Raw genomic sequence first — 26,670 nt, forward strand, 5'->3', positions numbered from 1 at the left:
TTCTCTCTTTCTCCTTTCTTTCTCTCTCTCTCCTTCCTTTCTCTCTCTCTCTCTCCTTTTTCTCTCTCTCTCCTTTTTCTCTCTCTCTCCTTTTTTCTCTCTCTCCTTTTTTCTCTCTCTCCTTTTTTCTCTCTCTCCTTTTTTCTCTCTCTCTCTCTCTCTCTCTCTCTCCCTTTTTTCTCTCTCTCTCTCTCTCCCTTTTTTCTCTCTCTCTCTCTCTCCTTTTTTCTCTCTCTCTCTCCTTTTTTCTCTCTCTCTCTCTCTCTCCTTTTTTCTCTCTCTCTCTCTCTCCTTTTCTCTTTCTCTCTCTCTCTCCTTTTCTCTTTCTCTCTCTCTCTCCTTTTCTCTTTCTCTCTCTCTCTCCTTTTTTCTCTCTCTCTCTCTCTCCTTTTTTCTCTCTCTCTCTCTCTCTCCTTTTTTCTCTCTCTCTCTCCTTTTTTCTCTCTCTCTCCTTTTTTCTCTCTCTCTCTCCTTTTTTCTCTCTCTCTCTCCTTTTTTCTCTCTCTCTCTCCTTTTTTCTCTCTCTCTCCTTTTTTCTCTCTCTCTCCTTTTTTCTCTCTCTCTCCTTTTTTCTCTCTCTCTCTCCTTTTTTCTCTCTCTCTCTCCTTTTTTCTCTCTCTCTCTCCTTTTTTCTCTCTCTCTCTCCTTTTTTCTCTCTCTCTCTCCTTTTTTTCTCTCTCTCTCTCCTTTTTTTCTCTCTCTCTCTCCTTTTTCTCTCTCTCTCTCCTTTTTTCTCTCTCTCTCTCCTTTTTTCTCTCTCTCTCTCCTTTTTTCTCTCTCTCTCTCCTTTTTTCTCTCTCTCTCTCCTTTTTTCTCTCTCTCTCTCCTTTTTTCTCTCTCTCTCTCCTTTTTTCTCTCTCTCTCTCCTTTTTTCTCTCTCGCTCTCCTTTTTTCTCTCTCGCTCTCCTTTTTGCTCGCTCTCCTTTTTTGCTCGCTCGCTCTCTCTCTCTCTCTCTCCTTTTTTCTCTCTCTCTCTTCCCCCCCCCCCCCCCCCCCTCAGAGGGTGCTGAGCACCTCGCGTCTCACCGCCGAGAGCGTGCAGGAATCAAGCGCAGACAGCAGAAAGAGCATTCGGCAAACCCGTCCCACCGACCCCTTCCCTCAACGACTATCTGTCTCACCTGTGACAGAGTCTGTGGCTCTCGTATTGGACTGTTCAGCCACCAAAGAACTCATTTCACGAGTGGAAGCAAGTCTTCCTCGATTCTGAGGGACTGCCTATGATGATGAAGGAAATAAATTTGCAGGGCTATGGGGAAAGACCTCCATCACATCGTCTGACTCTGCATTGCCTCCGCTCATCTACTGCTGAAACCCTCATGCATGTCTTTGTTACCTCTAGACTTGTCAATTCCAACACACTCCTGGCTGGCCTCCCATCTTCCACCTTCCATAAATTTGAGCTGATCCTAACTCTCTCGAAGTCCCGATCACCTATCACCATCCCGGTGCTTGCTGATCTACATTGGCTCCCGGTCTGGCAATGCCTCAATTTTAAAAGTCTCATCCTTGTTTTCAAATCCTTCCATGATCTTGCCCCTCCATATCACTGTAACCTCCTCTAGCCCTACAACTCTCCAAGGTCTCTTGCGCATCCCCTGTTTTAATTGCTCTATTATTGGCGGCTGTGCTTTCAGCTGCCTAGGTCCTAAACTCTGGAATTTCCTTCCTAAACCACTCCGCCTCAACCTTTCTTTAAGACCCTCCACAAAACTTATCTCTTGGACCAAGCTTTAGCTTTCAACATTTCGGAAGGATAGACAGAAAGGAAAGGGAGGTGCGGTGCCTTGCTGGTTAAAGAGGAAATTAATGCAATAGTAAGGAAGGACATGAGCTTGGATGATGTGGAATCTATATGGATGGAGCTACGAAATACCAAAGGGCAGAAAATGTTAGTGGGAGTTGTGTACAGACCACCAAACAGTAGTAATGAGGATGGGGACAGCATCAAACAAGAAATTAGGGATGCGTGCAATAAAGGTACAGCAGTTATCATGGGCGACTTTAATCTACATATTGACTGGGCTAACCAAACTGGTAGCAATACGATGGAGGAGGATTTCCTGGAGTGTATTAGGGATGGTTTTCTGGGCCAACATGTCGAGGAACCAACTAGAGGGCTAGACTGGGTGATGTGTAATGAGAAGGGACCAATTAGCAATCTTGTTGTGCAAGGCACCTTGGGGAAGAGTGATCATAATATGGTAGACGACTTTATTAAGATGGAGAGTGACACAGTTAATTCAGAGACAAGGGTCCTGAACTTGGGGAAAGGTAACTTCGATGGTATGAGATGTGAACTGGCTAGAATAGACTGGCGAGTGATGCTTAAAGGGCTGACGGTGGATAGGCAATGAAAAACATTTAAAGATCACATGGGTGAACATCAACAATTGTACATCCCTGTCTGGAGTAAAAATAAAACTAGGAAGGTGGCTCAACTGTGGCTAACAAGGAAAATTAAGGATCGTGTTAAATCCAAGAAAGAGGCAGAAACCTGAGGACTGGGAGAATTTTGTAATACAGCAGAGGAGGACAAAGGGTTTAATTAGGAGGGGGAAAATAGAGTATGAGAGGAAGTTTGATGGGAACATAAAAACTGACTGCAAAAGCTTCTATAGATATGTGAAGAGAAAAAGATTAATGAAAACAAACGTAGATCCCCTGCAGTCAGATTCAGGTGAATTTATAATGGGGAACAAAGAAATGGTGGACCAATTAAACAAATACTTTGGTTCTGTCTTCACCTAAGGAAGACACAAATAACCTTCCGGAGATACGAGGGGACCGAGGATCTAGTGAGAAGGAGGAACTGAAGGCTATCCTTATAAAGCGGGAAATTGTGTTGGGGAAATTGATGGGATTGAAGACTGATAAATACCCGGGGCCTGATAGTCTGCATCCCAGAGTACTTAAAGAAGTGGCCCTAGAAATAATGGATGCATTGGTGATTATTTTCCAACAGTCTATCGACTCTGGATCAGTTCCTATGGACTGGATGGTAGCTAATGTAACAACACTGTTTTTAAAAAAAGAGGGGGGGAAAAAAGAGAGAAAATGTGTAATTATAGACCGGTTAGCCTGACATCAGTAGTGGGGAAAATGTTGGAATCAGTTATTAAAGATGAAATAGCAGCGCATTTGGAAAGCAGTGACAGGATCGGTCCAAGTTGGCATGGATTTATGAAAGGGAAATCATGCTTGACAAATCTTCTGAAATTTTTTGAGGATGCAACTAGTAGAGTGAACAAGGGAGAACCAGTGGATGTGATGTATTTGGACTTTCAAAAGGCTTTTGACAAGGTCCCACACAAGAAATTGGTGTGCAAAATCAAAGCACATGGTATTGGGGTTAATGTATTGATGTGGATAGAGAACTGGTTGGCAGCCAGGAAGCAGAGAGTTGGGATAAACGGGTCCTTTTCAGAATGGCAGGCAATGACTAGTGGAGTGCTGCAGGGCTCAGTACTGGGACCCCAGCTCTTTACAATATATATTTAATGATTTAGATGAAGGAATTGAGTGTAATATCTCCAAGTTTGCAGGTGACACTAAATTGGGTGGCGGTGTGAGCTGTGAGGAGGTCGCTAAAAGGCTGCAGGGTGACTTGGACAGGTTTGGTGAGTGGGCAAATGCATGGTGGATGAATGTGAGGTTATCCACTTTGGGGGGCAAAAACATGAAGGCAGAATATTATCTGAATGGTGACAGATTAGGAAAAGGGGAGGTGCAATGAGACCTGGGTGTCATGGTTCATCAGTCATTGCAAGTTGGCATGCAGGTGCAGCAGGCGGTGAAGGCGGCAAATGGTATGTTGGCCTTCATAGCTCGGGGATTTGAGTATAGGAGCAGGGAGGTCTTACTGCAGTTGTACAGGGCCTTAGTGAGTCCTCACCTGGAATATTGTGTTCAGTTGGTTTCCTAATCTGAGGAAGGACGTTCTTGCTATTGAGGGAGTGCAGCGAAGGTTCACCAGACTGATTCCCGGGATGGCTGGGCTGACATATGAGGAGAGACTGGATCAACTGGGCCTTTAAACACTGGAGTTTAGAAGGATGAGAGGGGATCTCATAGAAACGTTTAAGATTCAGACGGGACTGGACAGGTTAGATGCAGGAAGAATGTTCCCGATGATGGCGAAGTCCAGAACCAGGGGACGCAGTCTTGGGATAAGGGGTAGGCCATTTAGGATTGAGATGAGGAGAAAATTCTTCACTGAGAGTTGTTAACCTGTGGAATTCCCTACCGCAGAGATTTGTTGATGCCAATTCACTGGATATATTCAAGAGGGAGTTAGATATGGCCCTTACGGCTAAAGGGATCAAGGGGTATGGAGAGAAAGCAGAAAAGGGGTACTGAGGGAATGATCAGCCATGATCTTATTGAATGGTGGTGTAAGCTCAAACGGCCGAATGGCCTACTCCTGCACCTATTTTCTATGTTTCTATGATGGATTTGTGAATGCGTTACAAAAATGTGTAGAGTATGTTCGTGCTCCTGAAGTATCAATAGTAACCAGTAGATTAATTTAGAACATTGGTGACTGCAACGTCCTGTCTGCAAAATCTTGTAGCATATTGAGGATTAAAATGTTTTGCTTTTACAAAAGACGGAGAAAAATTGTCGCTATAAGAGCAAATGCACGTTTCTTGTGCTACATTTAAAGCAGTTCTGAAAAGTAGTACTGTAGTGCACGTTGATTAAAGGAATGTTAGAAAATATGTTGGTGGGCAAAAAACATGACCGCTTTCTGTCCCTGTGCATAAGTGGGGGAAAAAATAGCTTTTTTTTTGAGAACATTGCACTTGTAGGTTTATAATGGGCATTTTTAACTGCTCCCATAGGAACATTCCCCCATCGGCCATTCAGCCCCTCTAGCATGTCCCCCCCCCCCCCCCCCCACACACATTCAATGAGATCATGGCTGATCTGTATCTTAACTCTATCCATATCATTTTATACTCTTGTCTAGCAGAAATCTGTTGATCTCAAATTTAAAATTATTAATTGAGCTGCCATCTACTGTTTTTTGTGGGAGAAGTGTTTCCTAACTTCTCTTTAATGGTTTCGCTCTGATTTTAAGGTTATGACCCATGTACTCGACTTCCCTACTCCAAAAATTATAGTATGTGGCATTGGAAACTTTTGTGCATACCTAGAGTCTGATTACAAAGGTGCAGAACTCCAGAGTTAGGTTGCGTGCTTCTCAGTTGGGGTATGTCTGTGTGAGGACCTAAAAATCCCAAGAAATGTGCCACTGTTTTTGAAGCAAGTTCGAAGATGAAATTTTTAAAATTGCATTTCTATTTTTAGTTTACGGATTGCCTGAGACAGATATTCAAAGACATTTATCTCTGCAGGGTAGCGCTTCCTGAAGGTGACAGACTGCTGCGTCACACTATTGTACTTCTGCTTGAGGCTCTTTGTTTTCTAACCTGTATTAGATTTGTGAAGGAAGCACGCTCAGTGACAAATCACATCATTCTGAATGACCGACAGGTTTGCAATTATGGAAATGCAAAGAGAAAGGCTTGCTAACATTCATTGGCCTGTGGGGATTCAAGATGAGACAACTGCTTGGTGCCCAGAGCTATCATTCATATGGAGCTAGTAGTACATTACAGGCCTAATCAAGACTGTTCTTCTGAAGTGCTGAAAATAGCAGAAAGATTGCTTGAAGACTTCCCTCAAAGACCTTCACCAAGATTCACACCATGGTTTCCAAATAACCTGCAAAGTTTACCAGTGAAGCCTCAGAAATGTCCACCAACTATTTCAAATGAAGAAGCAAAAAGAATTCAAAAATATTTGGTTGAGGGAGAATTCAAAGTGCAAGTTCAAAATTATGATTGCACGGAAGGACTTCTGGAGTTTTCTGCAAACTTGCAGAGGGATGGTGGTGTGGAATTTCTTCCCGTAACGACAGGTTTACATTGTGGAATTACAAATGAGGAATACAAAGCAGAAAGGTCTTGGAGTATTGCAGGATACAGCAGAATAAGGGGATCAAACACTTTGGCAGTCAGTCAAGAACTTCAAATAATCATGGACAAGCTCCAGCTGCATTCTTTCCAAAGGGCTAAGTGGGTCATTGATCAATCCAACTGCAGTACTCAGAAACTGGAGGAGATCTGGGCAAAGCTGAGCAATATTATCAAACATGGTGATCTTCCTAGTTGTAATGCCAAAATACATAGACATTTCGGTCAAATATGGGTTTTTTGTGACCTTGTGTGCTGTGAATATGTTGGTAATTTGATTAAACGAATATTAAATCTTACAGGTAAAATCAGTTTACTTGTACATAGACATGGTATTATTTATAATTTGTAGCTGTGTAAAATGGTAAAATGTCATTGCCGTATGAATTCCTTGCTATTGTTTGTGGGGTTGCATGTAATTTTGATAAATGAGCAGTTTACCTTTTTAATGACCACTTATGGGTAAATCCTTTTAGTATATTTAGGTGTCGGCCATGGTTCAGTGGTTGCACTCTCCTCTGAGACAGAAGGTTGTCGGCACACTTTAGAGACTTGAGCACAAAATCTATGCTAACGGTGCAGTACTGAGGGAATGCTGCCCTGGTTGGAATGCTGTCATTTGTCTTTCAGTGGGGGAGTTATCCCTGGTGTCATGGCCACCATTTATCCCTCAACCAACATCACTAAAAACAGATTATCTGGTCATTATCATATTGCTGTTTGTGGGGCCTTGCTCTGAACAATTTGGCTGTTGCATTTCCTACTTTACAGGTGACTTTAAAAGTACTTAATTGGCTGAAAAGCGTACAGAGGTTGTGAAAGACGCTATATAAATGCAAGCTCTTTTTTTTTTCTTTTTAGCATAAATTCTCTCCTACCAGAGGCAAGTTGATCTTAAATGGGATTTGGTTTTCCTATTTCCAGAGATTTTAAAATGTATTTTAATGATGCAAGTGAATGTGTTTTCTGCAGTGATGTACTTGTTCATTGATCTCCATACTAGAAATATTTTCTGTAATGTTTTGTGGGGGTTCAACTGCATTGGTAAGTTGTAAGGATGGTGCTGTGCCATTCAGAAATGGAAGGTTAAGTTTTATTTGCTGAGTCAACATGGATTTATGAAAGGAAATCATGTTTGACAAACATCCTGGCATTTTTTGAGGATGTAACTGATAGAATAGATAAGGGAGAACCAGTGGATGTAGTGTATTTGGATTTTCAGAAGGCCTTTGATAAAGTCCCACATAAGAGGTTAGTGTGCAAAATTAAAGCACATAGGATTGGGGGTAATGTATTGGCATGGATTGATTGATTATTCCTACTCTCTGTTTCCTGTCAGTTAAACGGGTCTTTCTCGGGGTGGCGGGCAGTGACTAGTGGGATCAGGGATCAGTGCTTGGGGCCCCAGCTATTCACAATATATATAAATGATTTGGATGAGGGAACCAAATGTAATATTTTCAAATTTGCTGATGAGACAAAATTTGGTGGGATTGAGAGTTGTGAGGAGGATGCAAAGGTGCTGCAAGGTGATTTAGATAGGTTGAGTGAGTGGGCAGATGCAGTATAATGTGGATAAATGTGAAGTTATCCACTTTGGTAGAAAAAACATAAAGACAAAGAATTATTTAAAAGGTGATGGCTTGGGAAGTGTCGATGTACAGAGGGACCTGGGTGTCCTTGTACACCAGTCATTGAAAGCAAACATGCAGGTGCAGCAAGCAGTTAGGAAGGCAAATGGCATGTTGGCCTTCATTGCAAGAGGATTTGAGTACAGGAGCAAGGATGTCTTATTTCAATTATACGGGGCCTTGGTGAGACCACACCTGGAGTATTGTGTGCAGTTTTGGTCTCCTAACCCAAGAAAGGATATACTTGCCATAGGAGGAGTGCAGCAAAGGTTCACCAGACTGATTCCTGGGATGGTAGGACTGTCGTATGAGAGATTGGGTCAACTAGACCTGTATACACTAGAGTTTAGAAGAATGAGAGGGGATCTCATTGAAATGTATAAAATTCTGACTGGGTTGGATAGACTGGATGCAGGGAGAATGTTTTCCCTGGCTGGGAAGTCTAGAACAAGGAGTCACAGTCTCAGGATACGGGGTAGGAAATTTAGGACTGAGATGAGGAAGAGATTTTTCATTCAGAGGGTGGTGAACCTGTGGAATTCTCAACCACAGAAGACTGGAGGCCAGGTCACTGAATATATTTAAGAGGGAATCTAAGGGCATCAAGGGGAATGGGGAAAAAGCAGGAATATGGTCTTAAGATAGAGGATCAGCCATGATACTGAATGGCGATGCAGACTCGAAGAACCTACTACTATTTTGTATATTTCTAAGCTCTTGTTTGAAGAGTTGGCGCTTGAGTGATGCACTGTAGGGCTGCTGATGCAGTGGTCCTATCTTCCAGCATGAGGGGAGAAAAACGTGCGCAGTGGCAGTTGTAAACTCTTCAAATCCTTCTGAAAATGAGAAGTATGATTGCTTCATGTTTTTATCTCTTCACCAGCAGAAAATATTCCAGTTGTCTTATGATAACCGACTAAAACATCAGTAGCGAAACCAATGATGGTTCTACTTTACATAGTAATGTGATTTAAAAGTTTGTGTGTGAGATGGAGGGCAAGGATTTTTATCTCATCAGGAATTAACATTTATGGCCTAACTCTTTTATTAAAGCAAAATTTTAACATTTGACTACAGTTTTACATTCTCTGAAAATTATTTGATCTGAAATTGAAGTTTACAGATTAGTTTATCTTCACTGCGTTCTTGCATGTCAAACTATACCCTGATGGTCCCTTTCTATGGCAGATACAAGCCAAAATCGTCTACTAAATCTGGCAACCATAAACAAAGTCTTGGGTGGTCAGTGAAATGGGTCAACCTGATAACCTTGTGAATAGCAATGTCATCCCATAGTGAAAATTGCTTTGGCACAGCAATGTATTTCCATTCTTGGCATTTTTAGTAGGGGGGGAGGGGGGGCGCGCGAAGGCGAGGGAGACAAAAAGGAAATATTGAAATGGAGAAGAGTATAAATGAGAATGAAAGCTGTCCCCATTTTATCGTGCATAGAACATGATCTGTATGAAAAATGAGTGCAAATAACCTGTACACTGGAAATAAATATTTAAAAAAAAAAATGAGCGGTATTTGTCTTTATTAAACTGAATTTAGAAACTGTAAACCTTTCTTAAAATATTCGTTCCTGGAATGTGCGCGTCGCTGGCAAGACCAGTATTTATTGCCCATCCCTAATTGCCCTTGAGAAGATTTTAACCTAGAGATCCTATTTTTAAATTCTTTCCTGCCTTCCAGCACCTGACTGCAGTTTCTGGATCAGTGGGCAGGTGGGTAACTTGCCCCCAAGTCTCTGAGCAATAGCACTGCTGAGTCCACGATGCATCTTAAGGATAACCAAGAGGTGGCTGCATTATGACCGAATGCAGTTGCATTCTCAGAATCTGCATATTTTCCCAGTTTTGTTCGTGGGCTGTTGATGGGAAATTATCTTTTTTTCGTGCATACTTGCAAGCTACCACTCCCCTAATTGATTTTTGCATGTGTCTTATGAAGGGAGATCATTTGAAAAAAGTAATGGAATATACAAACTAACATTTCCACCATTTAATTTTACAAGAGATTTAAGTGCTCAGTTGAGCTCCATGCACCATACTCTCTCGTTTACTTTAATTGGTGCTGCAACTCCAAATCAAGCCCTGTTGTTTTTTCCCAAAAGTGGACCTGTGGTTTGTGCACACCCACAGGTGGTGTCACAATGTTGCTACAGTCACTCATTCGAAATAAGAAAAATTTAACCATTCACACTTATTTACTTGACTTCAATAATGACTGAGGGATGTGGTCGTCCACATGGAGTAAATTGATTGATTGCACCAATCTAGTCATCAATTTACAAAGCAATAAAAATACAGTTCCATTAATTACCTGGAAAATTCCCTGCTCTTGCCAATGTTTTTGTTTATTTAGTCAATTGTAGCTTAATTTGTACGAATGACATACAAATTTTTGACTCTAATAATCACTTGCCTTTAAGGACAATATGTACAATTTCTCAGTTGGTGAATCTGTCATTCAGAGGAATCTTTCTCTTGCCTTCTCATTTTCGTCTTGGTGCTTCCTCTCTTGGTTACCTGTCTTTGGTCTTCTGCAGTATTTTTCCTGTCTTTTTCTCTCTGTTTGGGCTGGGTTGTCACAGGTTTGGGGGCGGGGGGGGGGGGGGGTGTTGTGGCGGCGAGTGGATTCTGGAAGATATGGATCTGGCCAGGGTCGTCGGCTGGCGGTATATGATGGGCTGGTGGTGAAAATAAAGACATGAATTAAGGGCCGAATCCAGCCAAAGCCGCATGCTGGTTTTCAGGTCATGGGTGCAGAGGACCCAAATCAGGGCCGTAGGCTGGGATCATGGAGGCACAGTAAAGCAGGTGGCACAAGCTCCTCAGGACTGAAAGGTAGGTTTAATAGAAAGTATACTTTCCAGCTTAAAATCAACACCTAGGTGTGAGAGAGAGTATGACCGCCAAACCATGACACATACAGGACGTTTCAAAACTTGAACTATTCCCAATGTCAAAAATAATCTCCCCGCTTAAATGACCACCTACTCTCCCCATTGAACCATGGTTGATGTCTCAGCTGCACAGTGATGAAAGGTGAGGGCTATTGAACTGGCTGAGTTTGTATACTGTGGTGGTAAGCAATTCTGCTAATGGCAGTTTTGGGCTGCTAGGCATCTGTCACACTTAGCATGTCAGTACTGCCACACTACACAATGAAGGGTGTCCTCACTGAAACCAATATTTTATTTTCACAAGTTCAGTCCTACCAGTGCTATTGTGGACAGATAGATCTGTGATGAGATTAAGGATGTGCCCAAGGAAGTTATGTCCTCGTATCTTCCTCCACTGAGGCTCCTTGCCTGAAAGATGAAGTCATAACATTGTCCCTTGCACACAATTTACAAAAATTTGATTATATATTTAAACAGAAAGGGATATGGGGTGGGGGAAAAGCAGGGAAATGAAATTTTACTGAACAGCTGTATTTGAAGAAATAGCACTGGCATAGCCATGAGCCAAAAGTTCGTTACTATCCTCTACCTTCTCCACGGCGACATGCAGGCCGTAATCCTTACTAACGGATCCATCACAGGTGGCCCCTTATTTTAAGATCATGTCCTCCTAGTTCTAGTCTTCCCCATCAGTCCGGACCGGGGTCAAGCAGGGCTGTGTCATCGCCCAAACCCTCTTAATCTTCCTCGCTGCCATGTTCCACCTCACAATCAACAAGCTCCCTGCTGCTGTGGAACTATACTACAGAACCAGTGGAAACCTGTTCAACCTTCGTCATCTCCAGGTCCAAGACCACCCCAACCTCTGTCGTCGAGTTACAGTATGTGGACAACGCCTGCTTCTGTGCACGGAGGCTGAACTCCAGGACATAGTCGATGTATTTACTGAGACATACGAAAGCATAGGCCTTGCGCTAAACATCAGTAAGACAAAGGTCCTGCAGCAGGCTGTCCTGGCCAGGGTCATTGGCTGGAGGAAGCTACTGACGCAGTTAGGCCAGGGCGGTTTTCCTCACTGTTTGCGGTCCGAAAATCTATGGTCTCAAAGAATCTCCCCTCGTCTGCATGTCCAACGGACAGGGTCTGTGAGGAATTGTGTGCTCTGGTATGTGACCATCTCAATACAAAAGAAGGCATCATCATCTCGCGCTATTGCTTCTACACGCATGTTCGTTCTGAGGGCCAGCTATCTTAGATCTGGTCCTGAGTAATGAGACAGGAATAATAAACTATCTCCTAGTAAAAGATCCTCTCGGAATGAGTGATCACAGTATGGTTGAATTTGTAATACAGATTGAGGGTGAGGAGGTAGTGTCTCACAAGCATACTATGCTTAAACAAAGGGGACTACAGTGGGATTAGGGCAGAGTTAGCTAAAGTAGACTGGGCACATAGACTTAACGGTGGCACAATTGAGGAACAGTGGAGGACTTTTAAGGAGCTCTTTCATAGTGCTCAACAAAAATATATTCCAGTGAAAGAAGGGATAACCAGCTGTGGATAACCAAGGAAATAAAGGAGAGTATCAAATTAAAAACCAATGCGTATAAGGTGGCCAAAGTTAGTGGGAAACTAGAAGATTGGGAAAATTTTAAACGACAGCAAAGAATGACTAAGAAAGCAATAAAGAAAGGAAAGATAGATTACGAAAGTAAACGTGTACAAAACATAAAAACAGATGGTAAAAGCTTTTACCGATATATAAAAAGGAAAAGTGACTAAAGTAAATGTTGGTCCCTTAGAAGATGAGAAGGGGGATTTAGTAATGGGAAATGTGGAAATGGCTGAGACCTTAAACAATTTATTTTGCTTCGGTCTTCACAGTGGAAGACACAAAAACCATGCCAAAAATTGCTGGTCGTGGGAATGGAGGACCTTGAGACAATCACTATCACGAGGGAGGTAGTGCTGGGCAGGCTAATGGGACTCGAGGTAGACAAGTCCCCTGGTTTGATTAAATGCATCCCAGGGTATTGAGAGATGGCGGCAGATGCATTTGTTATAGTCCACCAAAATTCTCTAAACTCTGGAGAGGTACCAGCGGATTGGAAAGCAGCTAATGTAACTCCTCTGTTTAAAAAAGGGGGCAGACAAAAGGCAGGTAACTGTAGGCCGGCTAGTTTAACATCTGTAGTGGGGAAAATGCTTGAAGCTATCATTAAGGAAGAACTAGCGGGACATCTAGATCGGAATAGTGCAATCAAGCAGACGCAACATGGATTCATGAAGGGGAAATCATGTTTAACTAAGTTACTGGAATTCTTTGAGGATATAACGAGCATGGTGGATAGAGGTGTACTGATGGATGTGGTGTATTTAGATTTCCAAAAGGCATTCGATAAGGTGCCACACAAAAGGTTACTGCAGAAGTATGCAGAGTCAGCGGAAATGTATTGGCATGGATAGAGAATTGGCTGGCTAACAAAGCAGAGAGTCGGGATAAATGGGTCCTTTTCAGGTTGGAAATCGGTGGTTAGTGGTGTGCCACAGGGATCGGTGCTGGGACCACAACTGTTTACAATATACATAGATGACCTTGAGGAGGGGACAGAGTGTAGTGTAACAAAATTTGCAGATGACACAAAAATTAGTGGGGAAGCGGGTTATGTAGAGGACACAGAGGGGCTGCAAAGAGATTTAGATAGGTTAAGCGAATGGGCTAAGGTTTGGCAGATGGAATACAATGTCGGAAAATGTGAGGTCATCCACCTTGGAAAAAAAAAAACAGTAAAAGGGAATATTACTTGAATGGGGAGAAATTACAACATGCTGTGGTGCAGAGGGACCTGGGGGTCCTTGTGCATGAATCCCAAAAAGTTAGTTTGCAGGTGCAGCAGGTAATCAGGAAGGCGAATGGAATGTTGGCCTTCATTGCGAGAGGGATGGAGTACAAAAGCAGGAAGGTCCTGCTGCAACTGTACAGGGTATTGGTAAGGCCACACCTGGAGTACTGCGTGCAGTTTTGGTCACCTTACTTAAGGAAAGATATACTGGCTTTGGAGGGGTTACAGAGACGATTCACTAGGCTGATTCCGGAGATGAGGGGGTTACCTTATGATGATAGATTGAGTAGACTGGGTCTTTACTCGTTGGAGTTCAGAAGGATGAGGGGTGATCTTGTCGAAACATTTTAAATAATGAAAGGGATAGACAAGATGGAGGCAGAGAGGTTGTTTCCACTGGTAGGGGAGACTAGAACTCGGGGGCACAGCCTCAAAATACGGGGGAGCCAATTTAAAACCGAGTTGAGAAGGAATTTCTTCTCCCAGAGGGTTGTGAATCTGTGGAATTCTCTGCCCAAGGAAGCAGTTGAGGCTGGCTCATTGAATGTATTCAAGTCACAGATAGATAGATTTTTAACCAATAAGGGAATTAAGGGTTACGGGGAGCGGGCGGGTAAGTGAAGCTGAGTCTACGGCCAGATCAGCCATGATGTTTTTGAATGGCGGTGCAGGCTCGAGGGGCTAGCTGGCCTACTCCTGCTCCCAATTCTTATGTTTATGTTCTTAAGTGTCGGAATTCGTCGCCGACCTAAGGCATCTTGCTGGGCCATGTAAGTTCGAAGATGCTTTGGGAGACACGAGGCAGCGAATTCCACAGATTTACAACCCACGAAGAAGAAATTTCTCCTCCTCTCATAATCTTATACGTTTCGATAAGATCACCTCTCATTTTTCTGAATTCCAATGAGTAGAGGCCCAACCTACTCAACCTTTCCTCATAAGTCAACCCCCTCATCTCCGGAATCAACCTAGTGAACCTTCTCTGAACTGTCTCCAAAGCAAGTATATCCTTTCATAAATATGGAAACCAAAACTGCACACAGTATTCCAGGTGTGATCTCATCAATACCTTTTTTATATAGCTGTAGCAAGACTTCCCTGTTTTTATACTCCATCCCCTTTGCAATAAAGGCCAAGATACCATTGGCTTTCTTGATCACTTGCTGTACCTGCATACTATCCTTTTTGAGTTTCATGCACAAGTACCCCCAGGTCCCGCTGTATTGCGGCACTTTGCAATCTTTTTCCATTTAAATAATAACTTGCTCTTTGATCTTTTCTGCCAAAGTGCATGACCTCATACTTTCCAAAATTATATTCCATCTGCCAAAATTTTTGCCCACTCACTTAGCCTGTCTATGTTCTTTTGCAGATCTTTTGTCTCCTCATGCATTGCTTTTCCTCCCATCTTTGTATCATCAGCAAACTTGGCTACGTTACACTCGGTCCCTTCTTTCAAGTTGTTTTATATAGATTGTAAATAGTTGGGATCCCAGCACTGATCCCTGCAGCACCCCACTAATTACTGCTTGCCAACCAGGGAATGAACCATTTATCCTGACTTTCTGTTAGCATGGGTAGAGGATTGGCTAACTAATATATTACCCCCAACCCTGTGAACTTTTATGTGGCACCTTGTCAAATGCCTTCTGGAACTCCAAATCCACTGGTTCCCCTTTATCCACCCTGTTCGTTACATCTTCAAAGAACTCCAGCAAATTTGTCAAACATGACTTCCCCTTCATAAATCCATGCTGACTCTGCCTGACCGAATTTTGTTTTTCCAAATGTACCTCCTGTTGTGAAAGAATCCAACAAGCCATTTGTGGAAATTTCCAATGGTAGAATACTTGTAGTTAACCGTTGGATCAACACCACAACAGTCAAATATTATCGTGATTCATTTCATTTCCTCAAAATATTAAGTGTTTGAAATTTCCACAAAATTGTTGGTTTTATAAATTGAAAAAATATTCATAATTTACAAAAGACTTGCTGTGTTGATAGATTTTTGTTGGACAAGTGTATTGGGATGGAGAAAAGGCAGGTAAATGGGATTGAATTACAGATCGGTCAGGATTTAATTGACTGGTGGAACAGGCTTAAGCGGCTGAATGGCCTACTCTTGTTTCAATGTTCCTATAATATTCTTACCATAATATTTTAACACTGGTTAACACCTGATTTTCTTTACTTTGTCAGTATTGTAGCTTCAATTTGATTTTGATTAATCTTTGTGTCATTTCTTTTTGACCTGGTCATTTTGACTCGGTGTATCATAATTCTTTCCTTATTTCATATTCTAGTGATGAGATTAACCAAACCAACGTTGTTTACCAACCTGCCAGTGACCTGTGAAGATAGAGACCTTCCAGGTGAGTCAGGCTAATGTTTTTTGGTATTATAAGAAAGTGCACTATCATTTTAGGTAATTAAAAATGTTAACATGCAACACATTACAAAGCATATTCTAAATCTGAATGATAACTGTTCATTGGCTATCCCGAGATAATCTGTGGTTATGAGCGTTTTAAAATTCTCATTTCTACTCTTTGATATGCAAGTACAGAATTCTGTACGCACAAAATTCTATTCCCTCCCAGTACTGGAATCTTGGACAGTGCTGGTTTGACCTAACTACAACTGAAACTTCTCTTCTTATCAAGCCTATTACACTGGCTTTGCAAAAATACCATTTTAATATATAAAATAACATAGCACATACACACATCACGCAGAATGTATCATCCAATAATGAAGTGATGTCCATAGATCCACTTTGTGGTGCATTTTGGAGCCATCCAACGCTGTGCTGAAACCAGTTTGTGCTTAACTGAACAGATAGGACAGACATCTGCTTACCTTGTTTGTTTTTGGGTTGGTGGTTTTGAATGCAGTTGTTCAGGTGATAGTGGACTTTCCCAAAGTTGAGCATTGCCAGGCTTATAGCAAATATGTGACTTTGTAAAATCAGAGTAAAAAAAATTGCTGAAGAGAGTAATTTACTCCCTTTCTTCACTCCCACAAAAGTATATCTATTGCATTATGATAAAATGCCAATAACATATTGAAGGAAGGTAGAAAAAGTAATTTCTATCCTAGCACTTTTCTAGGTCCATTTAAAATTTTTGATTCACCACATAAGAACACTGAAAACATGCAACAAATGATTTGCATTCGCAGACCTAACTGATGGTCAATTTATCCATTCCTTTGCCCCCTCCTGTCAGATCTATGCACTGCCAGCACACCCATCTGAGCCACTTGTGGTGTAAAAATCGTTTGGCTGTTTTTACAGCCATCTCCTCTTCAAAATCCACTTCCTGCATTAAATCCTTCAGCCATTTTTTCTTTTCATGCCGCACACCACCCTGCCCCACAATCACTCTTCCTTCCCCACACAATCACTCTTCCTTCCCCACACAATCACTCTTCCTTCCCCACACAATCACTCTTCCTTCCCCACACAATCACTCTTCCTTTCCCCACACAATCACTCTTCCTTTCCCCACACAATCACTCTTCCTTTCCCCACACAATCACTCTTCCTTTCCCCACACAATCACTCTTCCTTTCCCCACACAATCACTCTTCCTTTCCCCACACAATCACTCTTCCTTTCCCCACACAATCACTCTTCCTTTCCCCACACAATCACTCTTCCTTTCCCCACACAATCACTCTTCCTTTCCCCACACAATCACTCTTCCTTTCCCCACAACTGTTCACCAGAAATCTTTGTCCTAAGCAGCATTGCAGTGCCCAATTTCTGTATTCTCTAATCTCTGAATGAGTCGGCCAATTCCCGATCTGAAAAGCATTCAGGCCACTCTACCTGATTTGCCACTGACCCCTCCCCCCCGCCCCCCACAATGCACACACCTATCCACGCAAAGTTCAAAACCGTCCCCTGACTTCCAGTACTGACCATCCAAATCTCTTCTTCCTTCTCTCCCTCCCCCACGGGAGATTGTCTTTAGAATATTATTGAATCTGCTTTTTAAAATCCCTTTTCGATAGTTGCTTATTTAATATTTGCGAAATATATTCTGGAAACAGGAATACTGGTTAATAACACAATTTTTACCATAGGAGATCTTTTTAGTCAACTTATGAAGGATGATCCCTCTACAGTTAAAGGAGCTGAGACCTTTATGTTGGGCGAAATGCTGACTCTCCCTCAGAACTTTGGGTAGGATTATCTCAATCATGTACTTATATTCTGTCGTCCAAGCGTATACATTTCTCTTTTGTCTCTCCTCCTTCCCCCCCCGGCTCCCCACAATCACCAAATAAAATTGGTTAAGGAAAGGGACAGTATTGTGGAATCATCCTTTTGGGGGGAAATTGACTCTTCAGTGCATCCATCCAAAAGAATCACTCGTCTTTTGATCTTCATACAAGCTAACTGAGCACTGATCGGGGTTTGAGTTCTTGTCCTTTTAGTCTGTATGCTTAACTCATTGGTTTAACCAGCTGAGTCGGGGTGGGGATGACTAATGTAATTTTAATGGAAAGTGCTGTAAGTGTAAATTCTAACTTGCCACATGATGGCAGGGCATTCATTGGAGAGGAGTAGAAATGTGGTGAGAGGAACTAAAAGAGCTTACAATTATAAAAGACTTTCTCATTTCCTGTGATAAAGACTGTCTTTGAAAATTTTGCTTGTATTCAAATGTTACACACGGTTGCTACTTTAAACTCTGAAATTCATATTTTAATGTGCATCATTTGGGTTTTGTTACTTTGTTCATAGTGTGCACCATTATAGTGACCTGCAAAAATATACTTTGTTAATTTCACATTTGTGAGAATGTGTGCAGAAGGTTACTGAGAGTTGAGGTTAAACACGGGTCACGGGAAAGAAAAAATCAATCACGGATAGGAGAACGTAATGGTTTTTACTGATAAGCGGGAAATAGGTTTTACTGATAAGGAAGAAGAATTTAATGAGGCTATAAACAAGCTGACCTCGGGGCCAGCTCTAATTAGGAGACCTCCTCGCCTGCCATTGGACATACTCGGAAGCGGGGGTGGGGGGCGAAGAAAGGGAGTGGATAGACCAAGTGCTAATCAAATGTGTTATGTTTTGAAAATGTATAACTACTGTGCTTTTCGCACTGTAGAGGGGCTTGTCCAGAGGAAGGTAAACAGGCTCTGACAGAGTGTTCCTTTGTCTTGACAAGTCCCGGCCGGAGAATCATCAATAAAGGTCTTTTACAGAAAAGGCAGCAAGGTGTTCGTGTGTCAGTGTATACGCTGAAACAGATTGAGGGAAAAAGAATCCGTATTAACATTTGCATTTCTCATTTTGGGCAGGAATATTTTTTTAGGAGAAACCTTTTCAAGCTACATCAGTGTACATAATGACAGTGTGCAAGTTGTTAAGGATATCTTAGTTAAGGTAAGGCATATAATTCGATTATGCATGTGGCTTACTTGTGAAAATGGTTTTGTAATTTAGAAAAAAATATTTCCATGCACTGTTTTCTACTGATGAGTACTTCTGGAAATTTTCTGGTATTAATGAACAAATTCCTGTGTTGTCACTAGGATTCAGTTGTGGATGGGTGACATTTTTGTATTATTTTCACTTGAACTGCAAACACCTGGTAGTACAATTATAGGTTTGATCCTTCCAAACTTGGGTTGAATCTGGAGAAAGCATTTTGAGCTGTATAATTCTGGGGTGAATTTCTGGCAGTGTCTGGGTAACTGCAGCTACATTTCATCTTGCATGAATAACTGGCAAAGTGATTCCATGGATTTATTCATTAGGAATAAACTTCAGGATTACTTGCATGAAAATAACTCTAGTAAGTGGCCAATGCGATTTCACAAAGTTATTTACAGATGTGGCGAGATCCATTTGCCCCATCTAGCTCAATCTTCTGAAGAAATCTATGATGCCTCTTCCCCATAATTTGTATCTAACTGCATCTTGATTGACTCAAGTAAGCATCCAATTTCTTGAAGTGATACAGCAAAATATCAAGAGGCTGATTCCTAGATTCAGAGAACGAAGTTAAGACAATTTCTAAAAACTTATTCTTTGCCCTTGAGAGAAAGCAAATAAGTGGACTTTGTATAGCTATTTAATCATCTACACTGAGCTGCTTAATCAGGAGCACTGTCAAATTAAACCACAACAGTAGAACATGGGGTGCAAATTGATAAAAGGCAAGTTCAGGGCTTGTCAAGAAGCGCCTCTTGTACACCGTGATCTATACCTGAAATGATCTTTCAGGTGTGGTGGTGGAGGCAAAATCATTGGAATCATTCAAGAGCGAGTTGAATGTTGTACTGGTGTAATAACAAGAAAATAAGAATTTGGAGCAGGAGTAGACCATTTGGCCCCTCGTGCCTGCTCCGCCATTTAATAAGGTCATGGCTGATCTGATCTTGGGCTCAGCTCCACTTCCCTGCCCATTCTCCATAACCCTTCACTCTCTCATCGCTCAAAAATCTATGTCTCAATCTTAAATATGTTCAATGACTGCACCTCTACAGTTCTTTGGGGCAGAGAATTCCACAGATTTCATACTCTTGGAGAGAAGAAATTCCTCCTCATTTCAGTTTTAAATGGGCAACCCCTTATTCTTAAACTATGCCCCCCAGTTCTGGATTCGCCCACGAGTGGAAACATCCTCTCTGCATCTACCTTGTCGAGCCCCCTCAGTATCTTGTATGTTTCAATAAGATCATCTCTCATTCTTCTAAACTCCAATGGGTACAGGCCCATCCTACTCAACCTTTTTTCATAAGTCAACCCCCCCATCTCTGGAATCAACCGAGTGAACCTTCTCTGAACTACCTTCAATGCAAGTATATCCTTCCTTAAATAAGGAGACCAAAACTGTACGCAGTACTCTAGGTGTGGCCTCACCAATACCCTGTACAGTTGTAACAGGACTTCCCTGCTTTTATACTCCAACCCCCTTGCAATACAGGCTAACATTCCATTTACCTTCCTGATTACTTGCAGTACCTCCATACTCATTTTTTGTGTTTCATGCACAAGGACCCCCAGATCCCTCTGTAATGCAACATTTTGTAGTTTCTCTCCATTTAAATAATTTGCTTTTTAAATTTTTCTACCAAAGTGGATAATCTTATTACCGAGTACTTTTTCTTTGGTGACAGTGATTGTTTTAAGTTCCTCCCTCCCTATAGCCCCTTGATTATCTATTATTGGGATGTTTTTAGTTTCCGATACCGTGAAGACCTATACAAAATATTTGTTCAAAATCTCTGCCATTTTCCTGTTCCCCGTTATTAATTTTCCAGTCTCATCCTCTAAGGGACCAATGATAAGCTCCTCTCTTCCTTTTTATGTACCTGTAGAAGCTCTTGCTATCTGTTTTTAGATTTCTTGCTCATTTACACTCGTACTATAACTTCCCTCTCTTTATAATTTTTTAGTCGTCCTTTGCTGATTTAAAAAAAAAAAAAATCCCAATCCTCTGGCCTCTCACTAATCTTGGCAACTTTATATGCCATTTTTTCAATTTGATACCAACCATTACTTCCTTAGTTAACCACAGATGGTTCTCCCTTCTCAGTCTTTCCTTCTCACTGCAATATATTTTTGGTGAGAGCGATGAAATATATCCTTAAATGTCTGCCACTGTTTGCAACCGTCTACACTTTAATCTATTTTCCCAGTCCACTTTAGCTAACTCTGCCCTCATACCTTTGTAATCGCCTTTATTTAAGATCAGGACACTGGTTTGAGATTGAACTTTCTCACACGCGAACTGAATTTGAAATTCCATCTTGCTATGGTAGGTCACTTTCTTTCCTAGAGGATCCTTTACTTATGCGATCATTTATTAATCCGGTCTCATTACACAGTATCAGATCCAAGATGGCCTGCTCCCTGGTTGTTTCCACAATGTACTGTTCAAGGAAACCATCTCCAATACATTCTATGAACTCTTCCTCTAGGCTACCTTGGCCAATTTGATTTGTCCAGTCAATATGAAGATTGCAAAAGCTTCTATAAATATGTGAAGAGAAAAAGATTAGTGAAGACAAATGTAGATCCCTTGCACTCAATCAGGTGAATTTAGAATGGGGAATAAAGAAATGGCAGACCAATTGAACAAATACTTTGGTTCTGTCTTCACTCGGGAAGACACAAATAACCTTCCGGAAATACTAGGGGACCGAGGGTCTAGTGAGAAGGAGAAACTGAAGGAAATTCTTATTAGTTGGGAAATTGATGGGATTGAAGGCCGATAAATCCCCAGGACCTGATAGTCTGCATCCCAGAGTACTTAAGGAAGTGGCCGTAGAAATAGTGGATGCATTGGTGATCATTTTCCAACAGTCTATTGACGATGGATCAGTTCCTATGGACTGGAGGGTAGCTAATGTAACCCCACTTTTTAAAAAAGGAGGGAGAGAGAAAACAGAATTATAGACCGGTTAGTCTGACATCGGTAGTGTGGAAAATGGTGGAATCAGTTATTAAAAATCAGTTATCAGTAATAGCAGCGCATTTGGAAAGCAGTGACAAGATCGGTCCAAGTCAGCATGGATTTATGAAAGGGAAATCATGCTTGACAAATCTTCTAGAATATTTTGAGGATGTAACTAGTAGAGTGGACAAGGGAGAACCAGTGGATGTGGTGTATTTGGACTTTCAAAAGGCTTTTGACAAAGTCCCACACAAGAGATTGGTGTGCAAAATTAAAGCACATGGTACTGGGGGTAATGTATTGACATGGATAGAGAACTGGTTGGCAGACAGGAAGCAAAGAATAGGAATAAACGGGTCCTTTTCAGAATGGCAGTCAGTGACTAGTGGCAAGGTTCAGCGCTGGGACCCCAGCTATTTACAATATACATTAATGATTTAGACAAAGGAATTGAGTGTAATATCTCCAAGTTTGCATGTCTGGGTGGCAGTGTGAGCTGTGAGGAGGATGCTAAGAGGCTGCAAGGTGACTTGGACAGGTTAGATGAGTGGGCAAATGCATGGCAGATGCAGTATAATGTAAATAAATGTGAGGTTATGCACTTTGGTGGCAAAAACAGGAAGGTAGAATATTATCTGAATAGTGACAGATTAGGAAAAGGGGAGGTGCAACGAGACCTGGGTGTCATGGTACATCAGTCATTGAAAGTTGGCATGCAGGTATAGCAGGCGGTGAAGAAGGCAAATGGCATGTTGGCCTTCATAGTGAGAGGAATTGAGTATAGGAGCAGGGAGGTCTTACTGCAGTTGTACAGGGCCTTGGTGAGGCCACACCTTGAATATTGTGTACAGTTTTGGTCTCCTAATCTGAGGAAGGACATTTTTGCTATTGAGGGAGCGCAGCGAAGGTTCACCAGACTGATTCCCGGGATGGCAAGACTGACATATGAAGAAAGACTGGATTGACGAGGCTTATATTCACTGAAATTTAGAAGAATGAAAGGGGATCTCATAGAAACATATAAAATTCTGACGGGATTGGACATGTTAGATGCAGGAAGAATGTTCCCGATGTTGGGGAAGTCCAGAACCAGGGGCACAGTCTAAGGATAAGGGGCAAGTCATTTAGGACCAAGATGAGGAGAAACCTTTTCACTCAGAGAATTGTGAGCCTGTGGAATTCGCTACCACAGAACGTTGTTGAGGCCAGTTCGTTAGATATATTCAAAAGGGAGTTAGATGTGGCCCTTACGGCTAAAGGGATCAAAGGGTATGGAGAGAAAGCAGGAATGGGGTACTGTAGTTGCATGATCAGCCATGATCATTTGAATGGTGGTGCAGGCTCGAAGGACCGAATGGCCTACTCCTGCACCTATTTAATATGTTTCTATTAAAATGCTGTATCTTTCTTACAAGCCTCCATTATTTCTTTATTTATACTTTGTCCAACGTTGTTGCTACTGTTAGGGCCTCTAGACTTTGCCCACCACTTCTTCCCCTTATTATTTTTTATCTCCACCCAAACTGATTCTACTTCTTGATCCTCTGAGCCAATATAATTTCTCACCACTGCACTGGTCTCATTCTTTATTAACAAAGCTACCCCACCTCCTTTTCCTTTCTGTCTAGCCTTCCGAATTGTCAAATACCCCTGAATATTCAGTTCCCAGTCTTGGTCACCTTGCGACCATGTCTCTGTAAGGGCTATCAGATCATACCCATTTAATATCTATTTGTGCTGTCAACTCATCTATCTTGTTACGAATGCTGCGTGCATTCAGATAAAGAGCTTTTAATTTTTTCTTTGTACCATTTTTCCCTGCTTTGACCCCACTTTCTGATGCATTCTTATTTTTATACATTCCGTCTCTTCCTGTCACACACTGGTTATCTTTTATCCCACCGCTACCCTGCTCTATTGCCTTCTCCTTGCTCTTTGACTTTTAGCATTTTTGCTCACCTGAACCCTCCTTTCCCCCACACTATTTAGTTTAAATCCCTCTCTACAGCCCTAGTTATTCAATTTGCCAGGACAGTGGTCGCAGCATGGTTCAAGTGGAGCGCATCCCAACAGAACAGTTGCCTCTTATCCCAGTACTGGTGCCTGTGCCCCATGAACCGAAGCCCATTTCTCCCACACCAGTTTTTGAGCCACGTGTTCATCTCTCGGATCTTATTTACCCTGTGCAAATTTTCTTGTGGCTCAGGTAGTAATCCAGATTACTTTTGTGGTTCTGCATTTTAATTTAGCCCCTAGCTGCTCATACTCCCTCAGCAGGGCCTCCTTTTTTTTTTTGTTCTATCTTCATTGGTACCCATATGGACAACTGAATCTTCCCCCTCCCTTTCCAAGTTCCTCTCCAGCCCTGAGGAGATGTCCTTAACCCTGGCACCGGGCAGGCAACACAGCCTTCGAGACTCCTGCTCGGCTGCAGAGAACAGTATCTATCCCCCTAATGATACTGTCCCCTACCACTACAACATTTCTTTTTACTCCCTCCACTTGAATGGCCCCCTGTACCATGGTGCTGTGGTCAGTTTGCTCATCCTCCCTGCAGTTCCTGCTCTCGTCCATGGGGAGCAAGGGCCTCATACCTGTTGGACAAGAGCAAGGGCTCGGGCTCCTCCATCGCTACCTCCTGGGTCCCCATACCTTCCTGTCCCTGACCACGGACCAAATTTGAATTCATTAGCCTAGAAGATTAGTTTCTATAGAACGGAATGGCCTCTTTCTGTATTTTGTGATCGTGAGCAATTTTAATTTAGAGCAAGTATGATCATCATACAATGTGCTCGAAATTACATATGGTACCTATTTAGGTGCAGAATTTCAGATTTGTAAATTTTGCCCCCTGCAGCTGGTTACTTGAAGCTTTCCTCTTCATTTTTCTTTTTCCTCCCGTCCAATGCTGCAGTGTATTTGTTTGGCCTTGAGTGCTTCCTTGTAACCGATTAAAAGGAAGTGAGTGAGAGTGCCTTGAGTTGACTTCCATTCCATCTCACTCTCACACTCTCACTCTCACTCTCACTCTCACACTCACTCATATATATGGGTTGGCTGAAGTTGGATTTTTGCTCTGTGGGAAATTTCAGCTGCAAACCTGTGTCCTGCATTCATTACATCACTGGAATGCCTAGTCAGTTCCTATTTCTGTAACCGTGCCAGATATTCAGTGGAGATGGGTTTTAAAAAGCAAAACGCCACTAATTAAATAGTTTTATTAATAATTCTGGGAATTTTTGTTTAACCTTTTGTCTTTTTAAATAAGGCTGATCTTCAGACCAGCTCTCAACGTTTAAACCTGTCTGCTTCTAATGCTGCAATGGCTGAACTTAAACCTGACCGTTGCATTGATGACGTGATTCACCATGAAGTGAAGGAAATTGGAACGCACATGTAAGTTCTGATTTTACATTTAAATAGAGACTGAAAATAAAGTGTGCATCAAAGGATTGAAATGAATGACCAGAGGTACAAAAGCACTGGTGTGTTCTTCTGAATGAGAAAGATCCATAACTCGAGGCGAGAAGCTGTAGGAGTCTTCCATGCACGTAAACAGCCACATGGAGCTCTGTCACTGCATTATTCTGTGGGGAAAGACGATCCCTGGGATCTCAAATGGAGTATCACTGTTGTAGAATTTTGTACACTGCTCCCAGCAGTTAAGTGATAACTCACATTTGTCACTTTTTATTTTTGCTTGTGTGTCGCACTTTTGTTAAACAGTGGCGTTATTGTTTACTCATTATTTTGTCGCTATTTAAAAATTGCTTCCTTTTATAAGTAAGTGCAACTTTCATATCAGAAATTCACTTTTCTATGGTTGGTTCCAAAACTGATGTGAAAGCATAAAAATTGGTCTTTGATTTTAATTAAATATTTTACATTTGTAAATTTAAAAGAAATGACAAGATATTTTTGAACGTTGCAGTGCCACTGAATACTGAAGCATAAACATATGGCAGGGTGGAGGAATGCACGTATGTTTTCCTTCACCTTGCTTCGATCTCGGCCAAACTGTGCAGAAGGGAAAGATCCAGAGTAGAGATTAGGCATTTACATCTATTTAAGGGGTGTGATGTAGAGATGAGAAATCAGAAGGTAAACTATCACATGACTGTTGTCCCTACCTGCTAGTAACTGACTAAAACCAGCATTTCAGAGTCCAGGCAGCAGTCCACTTGCCCTTTTAATGCACTTGTTATGTAGCCCAATGAAACAAGAGCAAGGGGAAAATGAAACTAAGCCTGTTGTAAAAACAAATGTACCCTTGCTTGTCGCCTTCCCTTTACCAAAAAGTAAGATGAAATTGACCTCTTCTCCCCTATTTAAAGGTAATCTGAAGGAGAAAGAGATCAATATATTTCTAGTCGTCTTCTTAAGCGGTCCCTCGAATAGAGGATGACTTGATTCGACACCAAAAAGGGATGAGATCGATGAGTTCACGGGTGTTTCAATGAAGAACCTAATATTCCAGGTCCCGAACTGCATATTGAAGGGTGGAAGATGCCTGTGCGTGGATTTTTTTTTAGCTTGACAGAGCTTGGTCTTGGTCCAGTGGCAAGGATTAACCAAGACGACTGGAGACCAGCTCTGCTGCACGGACCTAGGGCGCACACGTGGTTGGCCCGTGCTGCCCCTGGCCCTCGCCTCTTCTGGGCCCCGAGATATTTCTAGTATTGAACTGGACATGACATTAATCAGACTATTCAGATGTTCATGTTGCTCTTTTGATGGATTCTGAAATTATTTTTTAAGCATTTTGATTTTTCATTGACCATTAAAGATCATACAAGCAATTTACTGAGACAAATGGTTCTCTTTGTTGCTGTTGTATTCAGTTATTATATAATGGACCAGTGTTACTGACTTAAATCGTGAATA

The 26,670-nt window shown here is 41.9% G+C and overlaps 1 protein-coding gene across 4 annotated transcripts in view; it reads left to right on the forward strand.

The window, feature by feature from the left end:
• trappc13 (trafficking protein particle complex subunit 13) overlaps window positions 1-26,670 on the forward strand; it is an 86,182-nt gene that overhangs the window by 17,897 nt on the left and 41,615 nt on the right. For 3 of the 4 annotated variants that reach the window (XM_070869414.1, XM_070869422.1, XM_070869432.1), the window contains 4 exons: window positions 15,670-15,738; window positions 17,456-17,555; window positions 18,683-18,767; window positions 25,055-25,182. In XM_070869414.1, coding sequence (XP_070725515.1) covers window positions 15,670-15,738; window positions 17,456-17,555; window positions 18,683-18,767; window positions 25,055-25,182 — 382 coding nt within the window. Of the gene's footprint in view, window positions 1-5,444; window positions 6,284-15,669; window positions 15,739-17,455; window positions 17,556-18,682; window positions 18,768-25,054; window positions 25,183-26,670 lie in introns of all 4 variants that reach the window. The other variant, XM_070869441.1, reaches the window with a different exon arrangement.

The sequence above is a fragment of the Pristiophorus japonicus genome, chromosome 2 (assembly GCF_044704955.1).
Source record: "Pristiophorus japonicus isolate sPriJap1 chromosome 2, sPriJap1.hap1, whole genome shotgun sequence".
In the NCBI taxonomy this organism is placed as follows: domain Eukaryota; kingdom Metazoa; phylum Chordata; class Chondrichthyes; family Pristiophoridae; genus Pristiophorus; species Pristiophorus japonicus.